The sequence below is a fragment of the Scardinius erythrophthalmus genome (assembly GCF_964197995.2).
Source record: "Scardinius erythrophthalmus genome assembly, chromosome: 2".
NCBI classification, from domain to species: Eukaryota; Metazoa; Chordata; class Actinopteri; order Cypriniformes; family Leuciscidae; genus Scardinius; species Scardinius erythrophthalmus.
In genome coordinates, this window is record NC_138222.1 from 38096997 (window position 1) to 38116336 (window position 19340).

Here is a 19340-nt window from a genome sequence, read left to right on the forward strand (position 1 = left end):
TATACTGAATGCCCACAGCCTGAGCACGAGGTTTAATGCACATATAGCATAATACTGAGCCCACAGCCTAAACACAGTCGCCACTCTTCTGCATAATGGTAACCACAAAATTCAAAAACATTACAGAAAGTCCTCTAAGTTTCTAACATAACTGAACATTAAACACTAACATTAACTAACAACATCTTTCCATTTACTGAAAAACACATAAAATAACACTTTTTCCCTAAATTGACCCTCTTAATGCAGTCCCTTGCAAAGCATGCTGGGAACTACAGATCCACTGCCCAGTTAGATGTCAGCAACAATGATTCATGTAGTTTTCACACAAATGAATTAGGTTGATTGAACACAATTAAATTAAGTTGTGACAATATTAAACAATCGTGTTACTTTTGCTTATTGTAATTAATTATTTTAACAAGAGGCCAAAATTCTTTTTTTGAGTGACATCCGGTTAAGACGAACAAAAAATATTCATGTTGACTCAATTAAAAAAAATTTGGTAAACCAAATTTTTTACAAATTACATTGATTACGTTTAATGAAATTAAGCTGGAATCATTTCTATGAAGGGTTGTGTTGTATATGCTCATTTTAATTAATGAAATTGAACAAAGAGCTAAAATCATTTTTTTTGAGTGAATAGCTAGGAACTCACCACGCCTTAATTAGTCCATTTTAGGTGTGTAGTAAGAAACTTCAAGAGAGTCTGCACACTCCGCCAAAGACAAGAGTCATCAAAAAAGCGAGAAAAAATCAATGCTTGAAGAAAGGGCAAACGTTTCGGTCACATTTGACCTTTATCAATGCCAAGCTTACAATGAAAGTATTGTTAGTCATGGTATTACGGTATGGTAACCTAACTGTACAGCTTAAATCTGAATTGGTGCACCTGGTACTGACAGAATTAACAATTGTTGGCCATGAAGAACATCTTAATCTTCGAGATTTATATGAGAAATGCATTCTCAATCAGGTACAGACATGCAGAATAATGTAGGTGATCAAACTCACTTCTTTTATCCACAGTATATGAACTGCTGTGTCCCAATGTGCAAATTAAACAGATAGGCCTACAAGAATTCCTTTGTACCTGCATCTGTGCGAATGTTGAATAAGTGTTTATACACAATATACTTACAGATTGTGATTCAGAGGAGCAAGTTGGTCCAGCTACAGTGTTTGAGTTTGGCGGGATGTTGTTCGCGGGCAGCCAATGAAGACCCAGCTGGCATAATGCAAATGTGTCACATTGTTACATATGAATGTTACGGAAGTAAGACTGGAATTACTGATTTTACTATTTTAGGCAGTTCAGAATCGGTTCTTTCTTTTTGGAGACAATAACTTTATTGAATAATGAATGAATTAAATCATTTATTTGTCATGCGCTTTGATCTTTAAAACTTTGCAGACCTTTTACATTCACAAACAGCTATTACACTAAGCATGAAAGGTAATATCTGAAAAAGCATAACAGGGACACATTAAAGTTTTATAATAGTTACTTTGTTCTGACATCAATGACATCATCATTTTTTGTTCTAATGTTAATAGTGCATCATAGAGTGACACGTCCAGCTGATTTTTGTTTTGTTTTGTAATTTTATAAACATATTGCCTCATTATCTGAACAGTGTGTGGGGGTGTATGAGAGAAAGCAGTGTTTTCTTCTTTGTGTTTGAGACATGCCTGTCTGTGCGTTTTGATGCCTGGTGTGAGTATGATATAGGCTTTGGGTGTTGGGCAATGTTTGTGTATTTTCTGCTGAACGCTGTGAGTGTTTGTAGATTTGCAGGGAATGATTAATTGGTAATTTGTCCTAGATTCGTTTTTTCCTGACCCTGTTATCCTACACACACACACACACACACACACACACACACACACACACACACACACACACTTTTTGGGTTTTCATGTTTTATGGGGACATTCCATACAATTATTTTTGTACTGTATCTTTTATACTGTAAAAACTGTATAGTCTGTGTGCCCTACCCTACCCTTAAACCTACCCATCACAAAAACTTTCTGCATTTTTACATAAAATAAATAAATAAATTAAAAACTCATTCTGAATGATTTATAAGCTGTTTTCCTTATGAAAAAAAAAAAAAAAAAAAGTCCCCCAATAGGACATGGATTTCAAATATTGCCATCTTTGTGGGGACATTTTTAATCCTTTTAAAATAGCTGCATTTTACATTTTTTAATTTTGAGCTCGTGAAGTTTAGAGAAAATATAAGGAAAAACTGAACTTTGAGCACTTTGATTAGCTGATTCCCTGTCAGTGATGATGCCGTGGAAATGAATTACAGAGTTAAAACTCACCAACTAAAATAAAAATAAAATAAAATAAAATATACATAAAACATGTCTTAATATATGATGTTATAGACAAAACTATTCTAATTGATGTTGTAAGAAGATAGAAACTGTGTTAACATGAATTTACACAGGACTAAAAAAGAAACAGAGAGGGGAGTATGCTTCCTCATTTCAGAACACCAGAACACTTACACACCACTGTTTCATCTGCAGACTGAAAACCAAAGGGCTGAAGAACAACCCTCCCAACATCTCACGAAGACCATTTACAGTCCAGTCACGGCTCATCGAGTGCAGTCATGTTATGGAGTACAGGAGCTTCCAGTCTAGAGTCCCCTGATACCCAAGTGAGAACATGCTGTGTCACAATGGAAACAAACACGCTCAGGCTTCATGGCGTGTGGGTATGACCAAACACCATACGTGTGATATGAAGTCATCTGATCCCAAAATATCCTCTGACACAGATACTCATGTGGTCATCACACCCCGTCTTCTTTACAGTGTTTGCCAGGAATAGAGATGTCAGTAAATATGCAGATTCATAATGATTGACAGCTGGAATAATTTTTATAGCATCTGTATGATTTCATTAACTTTTCAAATATACAGAAACAAGCACTTTGGCCCTTTGGACTTTTAGAAAGTATCAATTTTCACACTCTCACAAGTTCAATTCCTCCACTAACAATTTACTTTACACTAACTTTTTTTTTTTTTTTTTAACATAGGCCTACTAGAATTTTTTTTTTGACGGATTTTTTTTTTTTTTTTTTTTTTTTACGTAGGCCTTTCAGGGCTTCCGTAAATCATAGTTCTGAAAACGAAAAAATTACAAATCTGTATTTAAAAAAAACTTTCTCGCTCTTTTTAAAAAAAATAATAAAAATCAACCTGGGAAAAATAAAAGTGTGCAAAGTTGAGAAGAACACCCTAAATTATCATATCAAACTAATCAACCTATTTCCCTCCTTCTCCCACAGTTTTTCTTTTGCAGTCCTACCACCAGCACCCAGTCGTAGGGCTTCAGGTAAGTGTTTTATTTGTTTTTGAATTCTTGAAGCATTAAAATTAAGAACAGCATGGGATAAGCTCATAACTGATATGATGGCCCCGCAGTAATAACATCAGACACTGAGCTTCAGTAAATAAACAGTAGAATTGTGGAGGGGGTGACCTGCTGATGTCATCAGGACAGAATGTGTCATGATCATGAGGCTGTCATCAACAACAATGTGAAGAAGCTCAGCTGTTGCTTGCTCTACAAAATAACTGTAACTCTTCCTAATAATCACTTATCACATTCAGAGTAAACAAACTAGTGGCGAAGCATTTTGAATTGTGGCGTACCCCATCAAAAGTTGGCTATTTTACAAATAGATGTTTGAAATAATTTAATAAACAATAATAACTATAATAAACGTCTTATCACACTATAACTTTATTTATTTAGCTAAAATAATGATTAAATGCAAGTTTCCATGGTCAATTGCAGGCGATTTCCGTTCTCCCTCTCCCCATAGGTGCATGTATATATACGCTTGTCAAAATAAAACTAAATGTGATTCGTCAGTTTCTGTTAGTTCCCTCCACAATCTTATCTTTATGATGCAAGGTTGTAAAAGTTGTAATAGTGATTCGCACTTTTGTGGGATTGAATTTGAAATTGGCGACGCAAAAATCAATCAGTTGATAAAAAAGCCTAAATTGGATATCCCAATTGTACTACTGCAAGAAACCAAGGCTATATGAATATATGAATCCAGGCAATTCCTATAACTCTGTTTTTAACCAGAAGTTCTGTCGTCTCAGACTAATATTGCAGGAGGACATGTAAAGGTAAGTACAAATATTTTCTCAATGTTTATAGTTAAAAAAAATTCTAAACATTAATTCATAAAGCCTAAGCCTGTTTATACATACTTGACAGAAAAAGGAAGAGCCATTTTATTGTGTGTTTTCATGCAATTAATAAAAAATGATATGATCAATAAGTCATAGCAAGTTGAAATAAGTGGACTTATTTCACTTAGGACTACACGCCTGCGCACATATAGGTTCCAACGCGCATACCTATAGACTAAACACATGATGCGCATGTGCACGCCGGCGGCGTTTTTGCGGGTTTGCGTTTTTGAGGTTTGCGCATTGGAATCTATTTCAGGGTTTGCGCTTTCGAGCCACCAGGCACTGTTTTGTGCGAATGAGCTAGCCGGAACGCGTTGAGTGTTTTCTGTTAGAACGGTGTCGTGTTAGCGGCCCATAAGTTAATAACTGGTGATCTTAGCAACGGAAGTGAATCAATCAAAACTAACTTTAGCTGGACAATAACTTTATTCTAGAGCTGCTATAAAGCCAAAACAATCTCTGTTAGCCTACTTTAATTTCCTATTATCACTGTTAAGCTGCTTTGAAACAATCTATATTGTTAAAAGCGCTATATAATTGAGGGTGACTTGACTTGACTTGACATGTGTTTTTTATGTTGCATGATTCAAGTTGACCTTCAAAAGAAGCTCATCTTCCCAGAAGAGGTGGTGGTGACTACACTTCAACCAGACATGGTTCTTCTGTCCAGGAGCACAAAACCCATCTTGGTTGAGCTGACTGCTCTGGGAGGACAGGCTAGCCATCTCTTATGAGTTGAAGAAGGCTATCAATATCTGATTGACCAGGCTTCTATTAAATGATGGAATGCAGCATTGTTTCCTATCGAAGTTGGCTGCCGCAGCTTCCCAGCTACATCTGTGCGCTAGTTCTTACTGAAGCTTGGGCTGGAACCTAAATGACTGAAGCTGTAGCAAAGACTAGCTCAAGGTGGTTTTGGTTAAAGAGAGATCGCAGTTGGAATCCTTCTGTAGGTGAAGGCTGATTTGGTCTTCGCTGCCCTGCTCAGGTGAAGCATATCTACAGGTTGAGGGGGGAAACGCTCATGACCCTGAGAAACCTGCTGAAGATGCAGAGGGATTTCCCAAAACCAGTGCTCTGACCACGCAGTCGGCTACTTTGAAGCTGCGTTATTTTTTTATTTGTAATTCGGTGTGCAGTTTTCATACTTATCCGCTTATTCCATACTGTTTTATGAAGGTCCACCCACTTGAACATTTCTGGCCTCGTCCCTGGAACAAACCTAATCCCCATCCTTCTGTTTTCTAACTTGTACATCTTATCTTTCTCTGATGAATGTTGATGGTTAAGATATAGAACTCCTCCCTTATGGTTCTGGACTTCATCTTCGACGAAAACATAAATACAAAAAGAGAGATATTTAGAATTACTATTAGATAAGGTAGAGAGGAACGCTAAAATATTTATATATATTTACTTGTAATGTACTAGTGTATTAATCTATATAAATGTACAATGTTAAAATATCTTCTTTTGTGTTCCACAGAAGAAAAAAAGTTTGGAACAATAGTGACAATGATGGCAGAATGTTCATTTTTTGGTGAACAATAACTTTAAGGCATGTGAACATGTTTATTGACCCCTCTGGGATCTGCACTGCAAGGTATCCAGTGTGTGTCTGTGTTTTTGTGTGTCAGCATTTCTGATGCAATCCTCTATAATCAAGAGCTTGTCTGTACAGATGCCACTGCTTTCTAATAACGTAAAATTCAAAGCCAAAGTGTTTCCTCTAGATACGCTGGTTTAATGTCTTTCTTAGTGCTCATTATATGTAATTCACTTGCTTTGAATTGAAGAGTTAATTCAAGTGAGGCAAAGGCATGTTAACAATCTGCCTTAATCATGTCTGCATTACTATACACACACACATACACGCACACACACTTTTAGTTGATATATGACTACTATAAAATTAATGGCAACCTCTTGCTGCCAAGTTTGCCATTGTATCAGCCTGTCAGAACACATTCTCTCTTTCTCATGTCATTTGTCCTCAAGGAAAGCTTGTGAACTTTATTCCATGACAGCGGCTTTTGATCACTGCAAACAATCGGATTTGGATTGGACTGGATTTTTCCATCTGTTGACGAGAAGGGGGGGGGAAGGGCAAAGTTCTTTCTTCGACTGCGCCTCGGCCCGCTTATAGTATGTGCTGACCCGATCCAGTGCCAGGCATTCTTGAGCTTGCACATGGCACAAAGTAGGGGTTGTACAGTAGGTACGCACAGATGCTAAGAGTCTTATGGACTTGGTGATACTTTGATGAAGATTTGAAGGGCATCTCAGTGCACTATAACACAGTGACGTAACAAGCCCTAGTTTACCAGACTGTCTAATGCATCACAATTTCCCATTTTAGGATTTTTAGAGTGCTGGTATTAGCAGAGACTTTGTTTGAAATATTTTTGTTGAACAATTGCAACATGGTAGACAAAATTCAGGTGTTTCAAAGGAATATTTTAGAAAAACAAGAGCCAGGTGTAGTCTAATATTCCTGTCTGTTTATGATTCCTGTAAATTATAAGTTGCCTAAGTATTGATAATTGAGTGACAGTTTCTACACTGAAAAGCTTTCAAAATCACCTTACACAGGCTCAGTGACAACATGCCAATGTTTCAAAACCCAAGACAGTTGTATATGTTCCTGGGCTGAATGTTGCAATGCATTATTGCTTAGGATTGGCAGTTAACCAAGACAATCACTAACATATATTACATTTCCATTTATCATTAATAGTTTAACTGAATCAGAGAGTGAATTATAGTTTAACGTGAGGCCAAATAAATGTACAGTATGATACATCTAAGGAAAACTCTAAAATGCAGTTAAACATAAAGGAACATTTTCTATTATATAATATAACCGTCAGAACTCATGTTGTATTAAAATCAGCTACCAATAATTACTTTTAATTGGAATGCATGTTATGTGCCTGTGTTTTGTTCAGTTGACTGTGGGGCCTGTCCATAAAAACAGAAGCATCTCCAAGACAACATGAAGATGGTATAAGATAAAGAAAGTAAAGAAAGAAAGAAAGACAGAAGATGCCTGTAGTGACGCCACAAGTTCTGTAAGCAGGGTTTGCTTTCGTGTGAATGGTGCATAAACTTTGATACCTCAGTTTGAGTGCTCAGACCAAGCTTTTAATTAATATAGCAAAGCATCACCCATTAACTACCATTCATCTTTATATCTTGACAGCATAATAGGAGTATTGGTGTCTAACATCAATGTGCTTCTGGTTTCTTTATAATTGTGGTGGAACATACAGTATGCTCTGTTTTTATTAATTATGTCACTCCAGAAGATATTAAACATTTTGATTTGAGCACTGAGGCATGCTCTGGAGTTATTTGTTTTCAAACAGACTCAGTTGGATAATTATGGTTGAACCAAAGTATTTTTGTTATGCACATCATGTAAACCAAGAGAATATTACAAACCAAACCACAGATCTGTGATGTGATGGTTTATTAACTACAACATTTAGCAGTAGGAAAACATGTTTGACATTAAATGAACAGTAGTGGTTTAGTGACAGCCTTCAAACTTCATATACATTTCAAAGCTAAACCTTTAAAATATTTGGGTAGCTGTAATTTGTGTCAAAGAGTTGCAGCAACAGCTCTGGACACATACATGCTTCAGGATGAGCGCTTTGGGAATTTTACTGTATTTCATGTCAGTCTCTTAGCAGCAATGAAGAGAAGTAAAACTCTGGACTCCATCAGGGCCAAGTTGGTGAAATGGTGCTATCAGCTTTTAAACTCGTAGGGATAAAAAATAAAATAAAATAAAAAAACACACGGCCATCCATTAAACTTCTTATCAGAGGTTGAAAACCAAAGGCTAGTCGTGATGGCTTACACTATAAGATTTCACACTGGTTTTGTAAAGTTGTAAATATTGTCTTTAGCTCTTTCCGGCCATTGATGAAAAGTAATAAAATAATTTGAAGCATGCACTGTGTACAACATAGTTATTAGCATCACCAATTGTTTTCAAATAAGTTTCCAGAAGATTCTCTTTGTCTAACTGATAGTCCCACCCCCAAATTCAAACCATTGGTTGAGCCAATGCTTGCTGGTCAGGATGATCAGTAAAACAAATGCAGTTCCCAGTTTTCAAAAGTCAGAATGCTAGATAAGATGGTGTATAATTTCCATAACAATGACTCTTTAAAGTCAGCATGAAATGAAAATTCACGTTATTTATTTTGTAAATGCATGTTATAGATCTTATTTTAAATTAGTCTCTTTTTTTTAAGTGACCTAAATTTCTAAACTGGATCTTCCAGAGAAAATAACAAACGTTTCTGGTGAAATATGCAGGATTTCTCCAATCATTTAGTCCGCCTAAACTCCTCCCCTGCAAGCTCACGTTCACCCGAATCTCAACGGCCAAATAAAACCAGGTCCCCATCCTATATTCTTTCTTTTCTTTTCTTCTGATAATCCGTTACACTAGTATATATATATAAAACTTACATATATACATATATATTATTACTTATATATTTCACATGACCTTTTTTTGTGGCTTCCTGGGAAACGAATGATACTGATACTGTCCAGTCAGATCCAATCATTATTATTATTCTGGGAAGACAATTATCTTTTATTTTACTTGATGGGAGCGGTAAGGGAACTGGAAAATGGATAGGGGCTTCTGGCCCCAAAAATGTTAAGAACCACTGTCCTACATTAAAATGTGTGGTAACAGTAGTGATTTGTAATAAATGATTTTTAATTTTTAATTTGCATATTTTGGATATGCCATCAGAGTCTGGGGATGGAAAGTTTTTTTGGTTGTTCAGTGGACTCGTGAATCAGCACAACCCTGCCTGCTACACTGGGAAGTGGTCTGCACTTCCTCTTTCAGTCAGAGAAAGACAGGAGAAAAAGAGACAGACAGCATGGCTAGTCTCATGATTCGGGGGTGGAGGAGTTGTTTGTAGGGGGGGCTACTCCGTTCTTGCACAGACACACACACGCGTAACAAAAGACTTATTCCACACACACTGCTGGACATTGTGTGCATGCATTTATTTGTCGTTACAGGAAGTAGATCCTCTTACGGAGCATGTGCTCCTGCATCATCACAGCGTTATGTGTACCATTTGGTGCTGATCTTATTACAGTCACAGTTATATAAACCTTCAGAGAACAGCTCCATATAATCACTCCTTCAGTCTCAGTGTGGCATTTCTGCTGATTCTGTCTGGCGCACATGGGGCAGCTGCTCATCAGGGTGAAAGGTGACATGAGAAACATTAAGAACGCTGTGCAAAGGTTAGCTTACTTGTACTTATAACTAGCCTTTTTAACTGCTTGAATGTCTTTCATTTCTCCTAGAGAGAAAAAAAATCCTTATTGTTACAGCTGGTAAATGTTGATTGAAACACTGAAACAGTTCATGCGTTTTAGTATTTAAAATGTGAAAAGAATATCTTTATAAGCCTGGTTTACATCAATGTATATTTTGTGTGAATTTTGTATAAAAAAAAAAAATGCACTAAGGAAGATGCAAATAAATTGTCCAAAAATACACAAAAACCTACATATGTTCTGAGTTGCTAGTGGCTGCTGTAAATCGCATGGCAAAGGAAATTCAATAAAAAAAGTTGTTACTTGGAAAATACAGGAACAAAACCACTTTCCAACATAAATGAGACTGAACAATGATCAGAGGAAACTAAGGGCTTAAATACACAGTGATAAGGTAACTAAATGAACAACAGGAGAACACAATCCAATCAGTAACCATAGAAACAAACAGAACAACGGAAAAGCAGCAAAGGGAACAAAAGGAAAACAAAACAAAAGCACAAGATCGTTACAATAGCATCCCCTCCCAAAATGAGTACAACTGAGGAGAAAGGGTGGAGGCTTTGGCGGAGAACAAGGGGCTGATGAAGGAAAACAAAACAAAAGCACAAGATCGTTACAATAGCACCCCCTCCTAAAATGAGTACAACTGAGGAGGAAGGATGGAGGCTTTGGAGGAGAACAAGGGGCTGATGAAAGGCAGGAAACAAGAGGAGATGATGGCGTGAGAAACCAGGGCAGCGATGACGGTGGGAAGAGCCAGGGAGGAGAAGAGAGCAGGAGGATCCAGGTGGAAACCCAGAGTACAGCCAGGACAAATGCCCCTGGCATATTCGAAGGAGGGAGGAGACATGGTGGCGACTTGGCCGGCGGATGACAAATGGAGACGGAGACCGAGGACCAAGGAGGAGCCAAAGGGGTGGAGGTAGAAAGCACAGCTGAAAGCCCAGAAGTCCGTGGCACAGGCAGAGTGATGTCTAATCAAGGTGAAGCCGGAGGGACAAGGGAGCTCAGTGGAACCAACTGATCGATGAGCCGAGGTGGAGTGATGGGCTTGGCGGCTGGAGGCAGAGCCAGGGGATCCTCTTGCCAAGGTGGAGTTGGAGACCAGAATACTCGAGGCAGATCCACGAAGCAACAGAGGAGACGAGGGACAGAAGGAAACAACAGATGTGTTATAGGCAGAGGAGGTGGTAGAGAGGCTGGGCTGGATCTTTGGAGACACAGGAGACTTGGAGCTGGGCAGAACCAGCAGGGATGGACGAATCAGGGAAATGGGCTCCTCCAAATACTCAAAACAGTGTGCAGAGACCAGCTGCAGCTCACCCTCAGTGGCGGGAGTGTGGGCGGGGCTCCATTCCATCAAACTCCATGAGGACACTCACTGGCACAGATGATATTGCTGGCTCGTGCACCTTGTCAGACCTCTCGTCGGGCTTGGGCTTGGGTTCCGGGGCGATGGTGGGCCAAGTCATTCTTTCTGTTGCTGACATCATGGCAGACTCGGGCTCCGTGTCTGAGGTGGGCTTTGGCATAGGCTCTGTGCAGGGAGTGGGAGGCGGCTGGCTGGGCGGGCTCTGGGACCAGAGTAGGGATGGTGACATCTTCATCAGCAGAGTGATCACCAGCACCCACTACACAAAAGTGGTTAAATTCCCTTGAGGATCATCCATGCTGCGTGCCTTGAGAGAAAAAAAAACAAAAAAAAAAAACGGAACAGTCGGGGAAGTTGGTAAGGCACACCAGGTCTAAAAGTTTCCTTGTGTGGTTTAGATCTTCTTGCTCTGGTAGACAGAGCAACTAGATAGCAGGTAAGTCCCTATTTAATCGGTGTAATAAAACTTTCTGCGTTAAGTCTTGTTACAAGTTGCTGTAATAAAAAAAATATAATAATAAAAAAAATTTAAAAAAGGCACAGGACAAACAATGAAAACTTTAATTATACACCAAAAAAACAACAACTTGGATATAAACAGCTATTAGATGCTGCTAGCATTGAATTTTGATTAACACCAGGCTATGACTCTGGGGCTTGAATAGGCACCTGGCTGAGCAGTGGGGCTTGAGCAGACTCATGTGCTGGAGCCAACACTGGAGCGGACTCAGGGTCTGGAGCCTACCTGTGGGTGTCCCAGACACACATAAATGCTAGAGCCATTATGGATAGTGCATCTTTCTGGAATTTCCCTCACTGGAACAGACTCAGGAATTTTACACTCAGGAATGGACTCTGGGAAGCCATTTTGAGATGGGAGAGAAGCAGATCAGCAAAATCAATATGGGTGAGGAGAATGCTCATGTTGCTGTCTGTTTAGGGTCTTCTGTTACGGAGTAGTAGATTCAAGAAAGATTAATAGGAAAAATATGGAGAGAGTTTATTACGACAGATGACAAACAGGTAAGTAATGCAGAAATATGGCAGTTCATTGAGATAATATTACTGAATTGGAGCTTGCAGTGGAGCTCGTGGATGTGCAGATGGAGGACCGGTGAAGGTAAGTTGACTGGTAATCCTTACTTGAACACAGGAAGACGAACGGAGACACTGGAGTGTGCACAGGGACATAGCTGGAGATAAACATACAAGTCCTTGAAAGGCAGGTAAGAGTATTCACTCAAAACATGACCAGACATCCATGAAGAGTGTTGTGCTGGCTTTTAAGGTGTGGAGCTGATGAGGGTGATTGATTGCAGGTGCAGGTGATGGTGGAGTTTGTGCAGGTGGGAGCCAGGAAGGATTATGGGAAATGAAGTTCTGAGGTGACAGGTGATCACTACAATGACTTTGTATCAGGTGTAAATGTAGAGTTTATTCATTCATCCCACATCCACTGTATCCCATTCCTCAAATAACCACAACAAGCAGCTGTAATATCTGTTACTATGACAGCAATTAAGGGAGGATTCCATATCCCTAACCCCCTTTCCCATCCCACATTGGAGAAGAGATAAGATCCATTAGGAACTTATGATGGGATCCTCCTACAATAGCGAGCTCATTGTGGGATGTGTGGAATGGCCTTATGAACCAGAGCATGTGAGAACCAGGCTCTACTTTTGGCAGAGGACATTAACACACAGAGCTGATTCAGCAAACATGCCATACACTCAAGCTCTTTATATAGATGCGCTCATTCATTAATAGTAAGTACATTCTGGACAGGATCTTTACTGATCTACAGGAAGTCCTGTTCTATATGATTTCTTTGAGTATATTTGATGGTCAGCTCTGAGAAGTTGTTAAAAAAAGACTGATAATGTTTTGTATCTGTTCAGTGTTAAAGGGGGGGTGAATTACTGTTTCATGCATACTGAGTTTTTTACACTGTTAAAGAGTTGGATTCCCATGCTAAACATGGTCAAAGTTTTAAAAAGTTAAGTTGTACGTTTGAAGGAGTATTTTTGTTCCAAAAATTGTCCTTCCGGTTTGTCACAAGTTTCGGAAAGTTTTTTTTCGAGTATGGCTCTGTCTGACGTAAGAGAGGGCGGAATTTCCTTATATGGGTCCTAAGGGCACTTCTCCGGTAAGATCGCGGGCGCGCGCGCACTCGTAAAACAGAGCAAGAGAGTGAAAGCAGTTCGCCATCAAAGCGCCCTGCCCGGCTTTTGGGAAGTCAATGTCACCAAAGAAGTGTGTTTTTGGTTGCCAGGGCAAGACAACCCTGCACAGATTCCCAAAGAACCCGGCGTTAAGGAACCCGTGGATGGAGTTTGTTTTCCTGAGCATAAACGGAGTTGTGATAGACTGTTGTTCCCTGCATTTCGACGATGATTGTTTTATAAACAAAGCCCAGATCGATGGATTTGCAGATCGTCTAATGCTTAAGGATCGAGCAGTCGCAATGATAAAGGTTCGCGGTCGTGCGTTGGAACGGTGAGTAAAACTGTTGAACAAATGTCTCTGTGTGTTGTTAGCTCGGCGCGTTAGCACAGCTTTAGCTTCGCCCACACGGCCCGCCCCCAGCCGCTCGTTTTTTTCCGGAAAGACTCGGTACAGCCAATCTTTCAATTAAAAATATAATAAAACAAAAGACTTTTTGGAGATATGAAGGATGCAATATTACTCTATAGGTACTCAAGATTAACAGGAGATTGAGTGAAAATGAGCATTTCACCCCCCCTTTAAGTTTTTTTTTCTGTGTGTCAACTTAAAGAAGAAAATAATGAATGAGGAAAATACTTCAACATTTTCTGATCATCGTGCTGGTTTATCTCCTCACCACACATATCCAGAATAGCCGTCAGGGCCAGCACGGGTCATCTGGCTTTGTTTGCTCATGTTAATCCTTTGAAGTTAGTTGAAAGATCAATCCAGAGAATATTAATAATTATTGCGATGAATTCACAACATACAAATTTTAAAGAACAAAAAGACAAATGGAAAAAATCTGTATGCAATACAGTAAAAATCATAACAATTTTTGAGTTCATTCTTCAAAATAAGAATTTTTAACAAATATGTTCAATAACATTGTGAATTTTCCATTCTGTGTTAAAAGAGCTCTAGATTTTGCCCTTTAGATTTTTGCCTTAATTTAGCAGAGGTCAGTGAACTTAGCTGCAATGTGTTTCTTCGCTGCAGTAGGAGGAAATAAATCAGTGTCATCTGCAGAGTGATTTTGGAAAGCAGCATTTGGAATATTCCACTAACAACCCAAACTAGCTTTCAGAAAACAAAGGGCCCTGTAAAAATGTCTCCCTCTGAATTACTGCATGATTTAGTTGTTGTTGAGAATGAACCATTGAGGAATCAGGAATCCTAATAAAAATCATTGAGACCCTAATGCGTATATATGCAGACTTTTATAAGTGATAATATTTACAGAATGATGCTTTGAATCTCTTAAGCTGTAAAAAACTAGATGAGGTCAGAGAAAGCTTTTTTTCAGATCAGATCTGGCTCCGATAACAGCTCAGATACATTTGTTCCAAATTACTGTTTTGTGGAGGCACAATTGAGGAAAAATGTGCTTCATGTGGAAACATTTAAATTAATTGATTTTATTCTAATCAAAATATATCCTATTGACATCACTGAATCAATGTAAAGTCCTTATGTTACAAATTTAAGGGTCAGAACAGGTAGAATTAGGGCCAGCACAAACCCTCTTTTGGCGTTAAAAAACTAGTATCAGGATTTACTAAAGACACGCCGTGAAAGATTTGCGCTGAAAAGGCGTGGACAGTTATTTTTGCGGCTGATTGCATATGCATTTGAAGGAGTTTCCCTTTCAGATGCAAAACTTATGGGAGGAGAGTATTTAAATGAATCATGCAAGGTGATGCACTAGTCAATTTACCGGTATTTGTGCCATTATTTAATGTCCCCCTGCGTCTGTGTTCTTTAATTTGCACGTCGTCAATAGACCACACACAGAACTTTGCACTCCCATCTGCGCTTTTTTGGGATTACGCTCTCACGCTAATTTGCCGTTTAGTAAATCCGACCATTAGTGTCTAAAGGTAAAAATTGTAGGTTATAGTGTGCCCACCAAAAATTTACATTATGAGGACAAACAGATACAATGCTGTGCTCATTTCTAAAGAAGCTTTGAGCACCAACTCTGAGTGTTTAAAGTCCAGCTGAGCTTCTGCCAGAGAATGTCAAGCCCACGCCCTCCTAGCCATACACTGGAAAACCGCACAGAGAGCTCACACGATAGGCCAGCTGACTGCAGCCATTTCAGCCAATGATTACACTTGCGAGGCTAACACCCCACCCTCTCTTAACCCCCCACTCACTGGGCACCCGGGAAGAGATCAGGAGGTCTCTGGGTTGCAAGGTCTAACATAGTCTTTTTCTGTGGCATTGACGCACACTCTGATACATAATTTATACCCCTTCACATTGTCAGAGATCCATCTTCTGGGAGTTAAATATCAGCCACACTTTTTGCCCTGGTGGAATTCATCCATCATATTTCAGCCTTTCACCCAATTAGTTTCAACTTATGCTCTCTATGCACAGTTTTTTGTATTCATTTAGATACAGACATGGCTCTGTCCCTTATCACTGAGCCCTTCATATCTATTAAAGTATCATCCCAGTAACTGAAGCTGGTACTGGTACTACATTCGATACCTTTACGCGGCACACCGTGCAAGAATTTCTTACCTGGGTGTGACAAGATTTCAGTAGTAGCCCTAAAGAATACAGAGACCAAAACAGTGTTATTTCATGAACTTGTGTGCACATATAGTATCTTGCATGTGGCATCAAAGGCACAGTGCATTGATTTACCGGGCATGAATATTCGCTACATTGTGGTGTTTGTCTGAAATGCGGTACATTTGGACCTTTCTGCTCATCCACCATATTTATGACCATCATTGGGGTGAAGTATTAGCAGTGAATACAAAAACATATTCTGATATAAAGGGAGGTTGAATAGCGTTGCATTAAAGTGGAGTATATTGTACAATTTTTCTAAATAATTAGGCTATTTGTTATATTTTGAATTCATGTTTTAAAAAAGATACAGCATGGCATGATGTCACATCATGACCGATGCAGTGTCTGAAGAAATTTTGCGTGTTTAAAGTCTAATGCTGATTTCTGTGAAGTGATCATGGATCAAGCTTGAACAGCATGGATAATCATGTGCTGAGTGAACACAATGCGTTAAATATGCTGTCATTCTCAGGTGTAGGTTCAACAGGTTCATCATGTGGTATTTACATATAATTGATTAAAAAAGTATTTTTTCCCCTTTCCATTTATATTTTATGCATTACTGTAATGCATATTGTTATGTGACAGCCCTTAACAGTTAATTGTACCAATTAAAGGGATAGTTCGGCCAAAAATTATATTTAACCCATGATTTACTCACCCTCAAGCCGTTCGAGATGCATATGTCAATCAGTTTTCAGACGAACACATTTTCAGTTATTTTAGAAAATGTCTTAGATCTTTCAGGGGTTATAATGTGAAGTAGCCTAATGGGGTCCACTCCTTCAAGTCCCAAAAATGTGCATGCATCCTTCACAAAAGTAATCCATCCGGCTCCAGGGGGATAAACGAAGGCCTTCTGAGGGTAATCCGTGCGGTTTTGTCGTAAAAATATACATATTTAAAACTTTATAAATGAAAATAACTGGCTTCCGGTAGCGGTCGACGCGCGTTCACGGAGATGGATGCTGGCGTATGACGTAGGACGTAGCGTAGGAAGCGTCGTGACGTAGAACGAACGTTGTTTGCCAGAGCAAAACAAAACTCTACGTTCGCTCTACGTCACAACGTTTCCTACGCTACGTCCTACGCCAGCATCCATCTCCGTGAACGCGCGTCGAAAGCTTCCGGTTTATAAAGTTTTAAATATGTATATTTTATGTCATAGCTATTTATCTATACATGTGTCTGACAGATTTTGATAATTAAATGGATCATTTTGCATGTGATGGCGCACACGTTGAATATGTTTACAAACAGTATGACTATTTCACACCATGTGCATTTAGTTATTGTGCAAATTGTAGACAATAGTTGCATGCATACACTTCACTTGCTTAAAGGGTCATTTCACCCATTTGAACATTGTTTTTTTATTTAAAGTGGGTCATATATTTAGTCGAAATGTAAAATAATTTTTGAATTTGGTGCCTTCGTAACCGAGAAAAGACAAAAAATAACTTCAGAACGCATTTGTATGAAAGACAACAACTCCCACAATGCACCACATTGCACAGCTCCGCAAGCCACTCCCACTAATCCAGAAAGCGCATACAAGGCTAGCTACTACCAGAGCTTGAAATTCATTTCACATTCACACAAAATGTCTAGTTAGTTGGCGAACTCATATAGTGCATTACTCCTCGTTTGTATTTCTTTCGAAAAGGTGAATTATTGCATGGTACCTGGATGTTCAGTCAGAACATATGCGGTGCGAAACTAGGATAGTTCTCAACACAAACGTCCGTGTCCTCGTCTGATTCAGAGATTTCGTCCAGGAGAAATTGTCATCGTTGAAATTCTTTGCCGCAGACGGACTCTATCTCTGTGTTCGTAGCGGTTCGTAGCTGCATTGTGAGATCACCGGCGCCACCAGTCCGCCCTAACTCGAGCCAGTCCGGGCTCCTCGTCCGCGGCAGGCAGGTCTTCTGCCTCGGCTGCTCTTCGCTATAATGCGGCTTGTAAAGGTAGCCACAGACACCTGATTCAAGCATCAGACTTCCGAAATCCTCTTCTTCTATATCATATTGAGCACTCTCCTCCGCTATTGTCATAACTTTACATCTGTCTCCACAGCGCCTGTTAGCTTAGCTTCAAACAAGATGGAGGATATTGCTTTCAGTTTCAGAGAGTAAAGTCCCACCCACTGATCTGTAATAGGTCTGTAGCGTGAGCGCGCCCCACCCTGGCAAAGATGAGAAACTAGTGTCTGTAGTCTTAACAGAAATCCCCCCCTCTAACACTTCCTCCTACAATGACGCAAAATGACGATTTTTGCGTCATTGTAGGAGGAAGTGTAAGAGGTAAATAACAGATTTCTCCCGTCTCAGGGGAAAATGAGAGAGTGTTGCACGACCATTCAATAGTATGACTGGGTTTCTAACAATGCAAAGCTTAATGCAAATGGGTGAAGTGTCCCTTTAAAAAGAAATTAAAATGTGTGAGCAAGAAATTAATTGTTCAAAGATCTGAACTTATTGTTATGAGAAAAAAAAAATCTCATTCAAGAACTTAGCCAAAGCGACTGAGAAAAACTGATAGTAAAATGAAACTATATACAGTAGATATCATTATAGATGCACTATAAAAACTAAACTAAAACTAAAACCTTACAAACTAATGTTAGTGCCCATTTTAGTCCATATTGTATATTCCAGCTATCCAGTAATATCCAAACATGCAAAAACCGAGCATCCAATATTATTAGAAAATATGTATATATGTATGTTTGAATATCTATGAATACAAATGAGTTGTGCTTTGAATTTGTTATAGTGTGGGCACAGTAGTGAAGATGTTCAGAACTTTCTGTTCAAAGTTTTGGATGTTCAGGTAAAGAAAAAATATGGTTGCATAAAATCAGTTGAACTAGTTTTAACTGGCTAACATGTATAAACTGGACTCAGAAGAGACGTCAGGATTAGCAAACCAGGAATGGAGTTCCGTGTTCACTTGAGTCAATGACTTTCTCAAGCTTTTCAGTGACGCATACAAACATAAAATTACTACAGCCACCAAACTTCCTTTTCTTTGTTTTAAACAGACACACACTGCATTGCATGCTCTTGAATATGTTTATGTAATTAATTATTGTTTATTCACCCTCTAAATGACTTCAGAGTGGGTCAATTTATTTATTTATTTCTTACAGATTTCAAAACGCTAAGACATACTACACTCAAATTACTATTAGACAAGGAGACAACAGTAAAGCTACCATGGTATTTTGATATATTATGGTACTTACATGGTGCTGCAAGGTACTACTTTAAAAAATGTAGGTGTTGTGGCATTTTGAAATCCTTTTTGGGATCCTTTTTACTGGCATCTATAAGCCAGACAGCGGTAGATGTTTTGCTAATGGCTGGAATCTAGTTGTATAATAATGCATTTACCCCCATGCACGTCATTTATGTGAATAACTGAGAAGAGTTTTCTATGTGGCAAAATGCCTAACAGTTGAAGGAACTACAAATTGTTTCACTGGAAAGCCAGTCATATGAATCAATGCAGTCATTTCCCGTAAGGCAAGAGTTAAACCTGTCTGATCAGGTTGTTCTTGCATGAGTGATCCACAATTTTAGCATGACATCACAGT

General features: G+C 38.9%; 1 protein-coding gene across 3 annotated transcripts; it reads right to left on the bottom strand.

Moving 5' to 3' along the window:
• Positions 1-9266: 9266 nt before the first annotated feature.
• LOC308680987 (uncharacterized protein) lies at positions 9267-12205 on the bottom strand. Of its 3 annotated transcripts, none has more exons than XM_081349494.1 (3): positions 12089-12205; positions 11691-11800; positions 9267-11252 (listed from the first exon to the last, which is right to left on the bottom strand). In XM_081349494.1, exon 3 carries the CDS (start codon positions 10931-10933, stop codon positions 10205-10207), a length of 729 nt encoding a protein of 242 aa, XP_081205620.1. In that variant the 5' UTR covers positions 10934-11252; positions 11691-11800; positions 12089-12205; the 3' UTR covers positions 9267-10204. The 3 variants fall into 3 exon arrangements, with proteins under 3 accessions (XP_081205620.1, XP_081205621.1, XP_081205622.1); XM_081349495.1 differs by having other exon boundaries at positions 9275-11252; positions 11615-11800; XM_081349496.1 differs by having other exon boundaries at positions 9275-11252; positions 11691-11891.
• Between the last annotated feature and the right edge of the window lie 7135 nt (positions 12206-19340).

Coding starts and splice junctions, on each gene's coding strand:
- LOC308680987 (XM_081349494.1), bottom strand. CDS start 10,933: ATGGAATGGAGCCCCGCCCACACTCCCGCCACTGAGGGTGAGCTGCAG.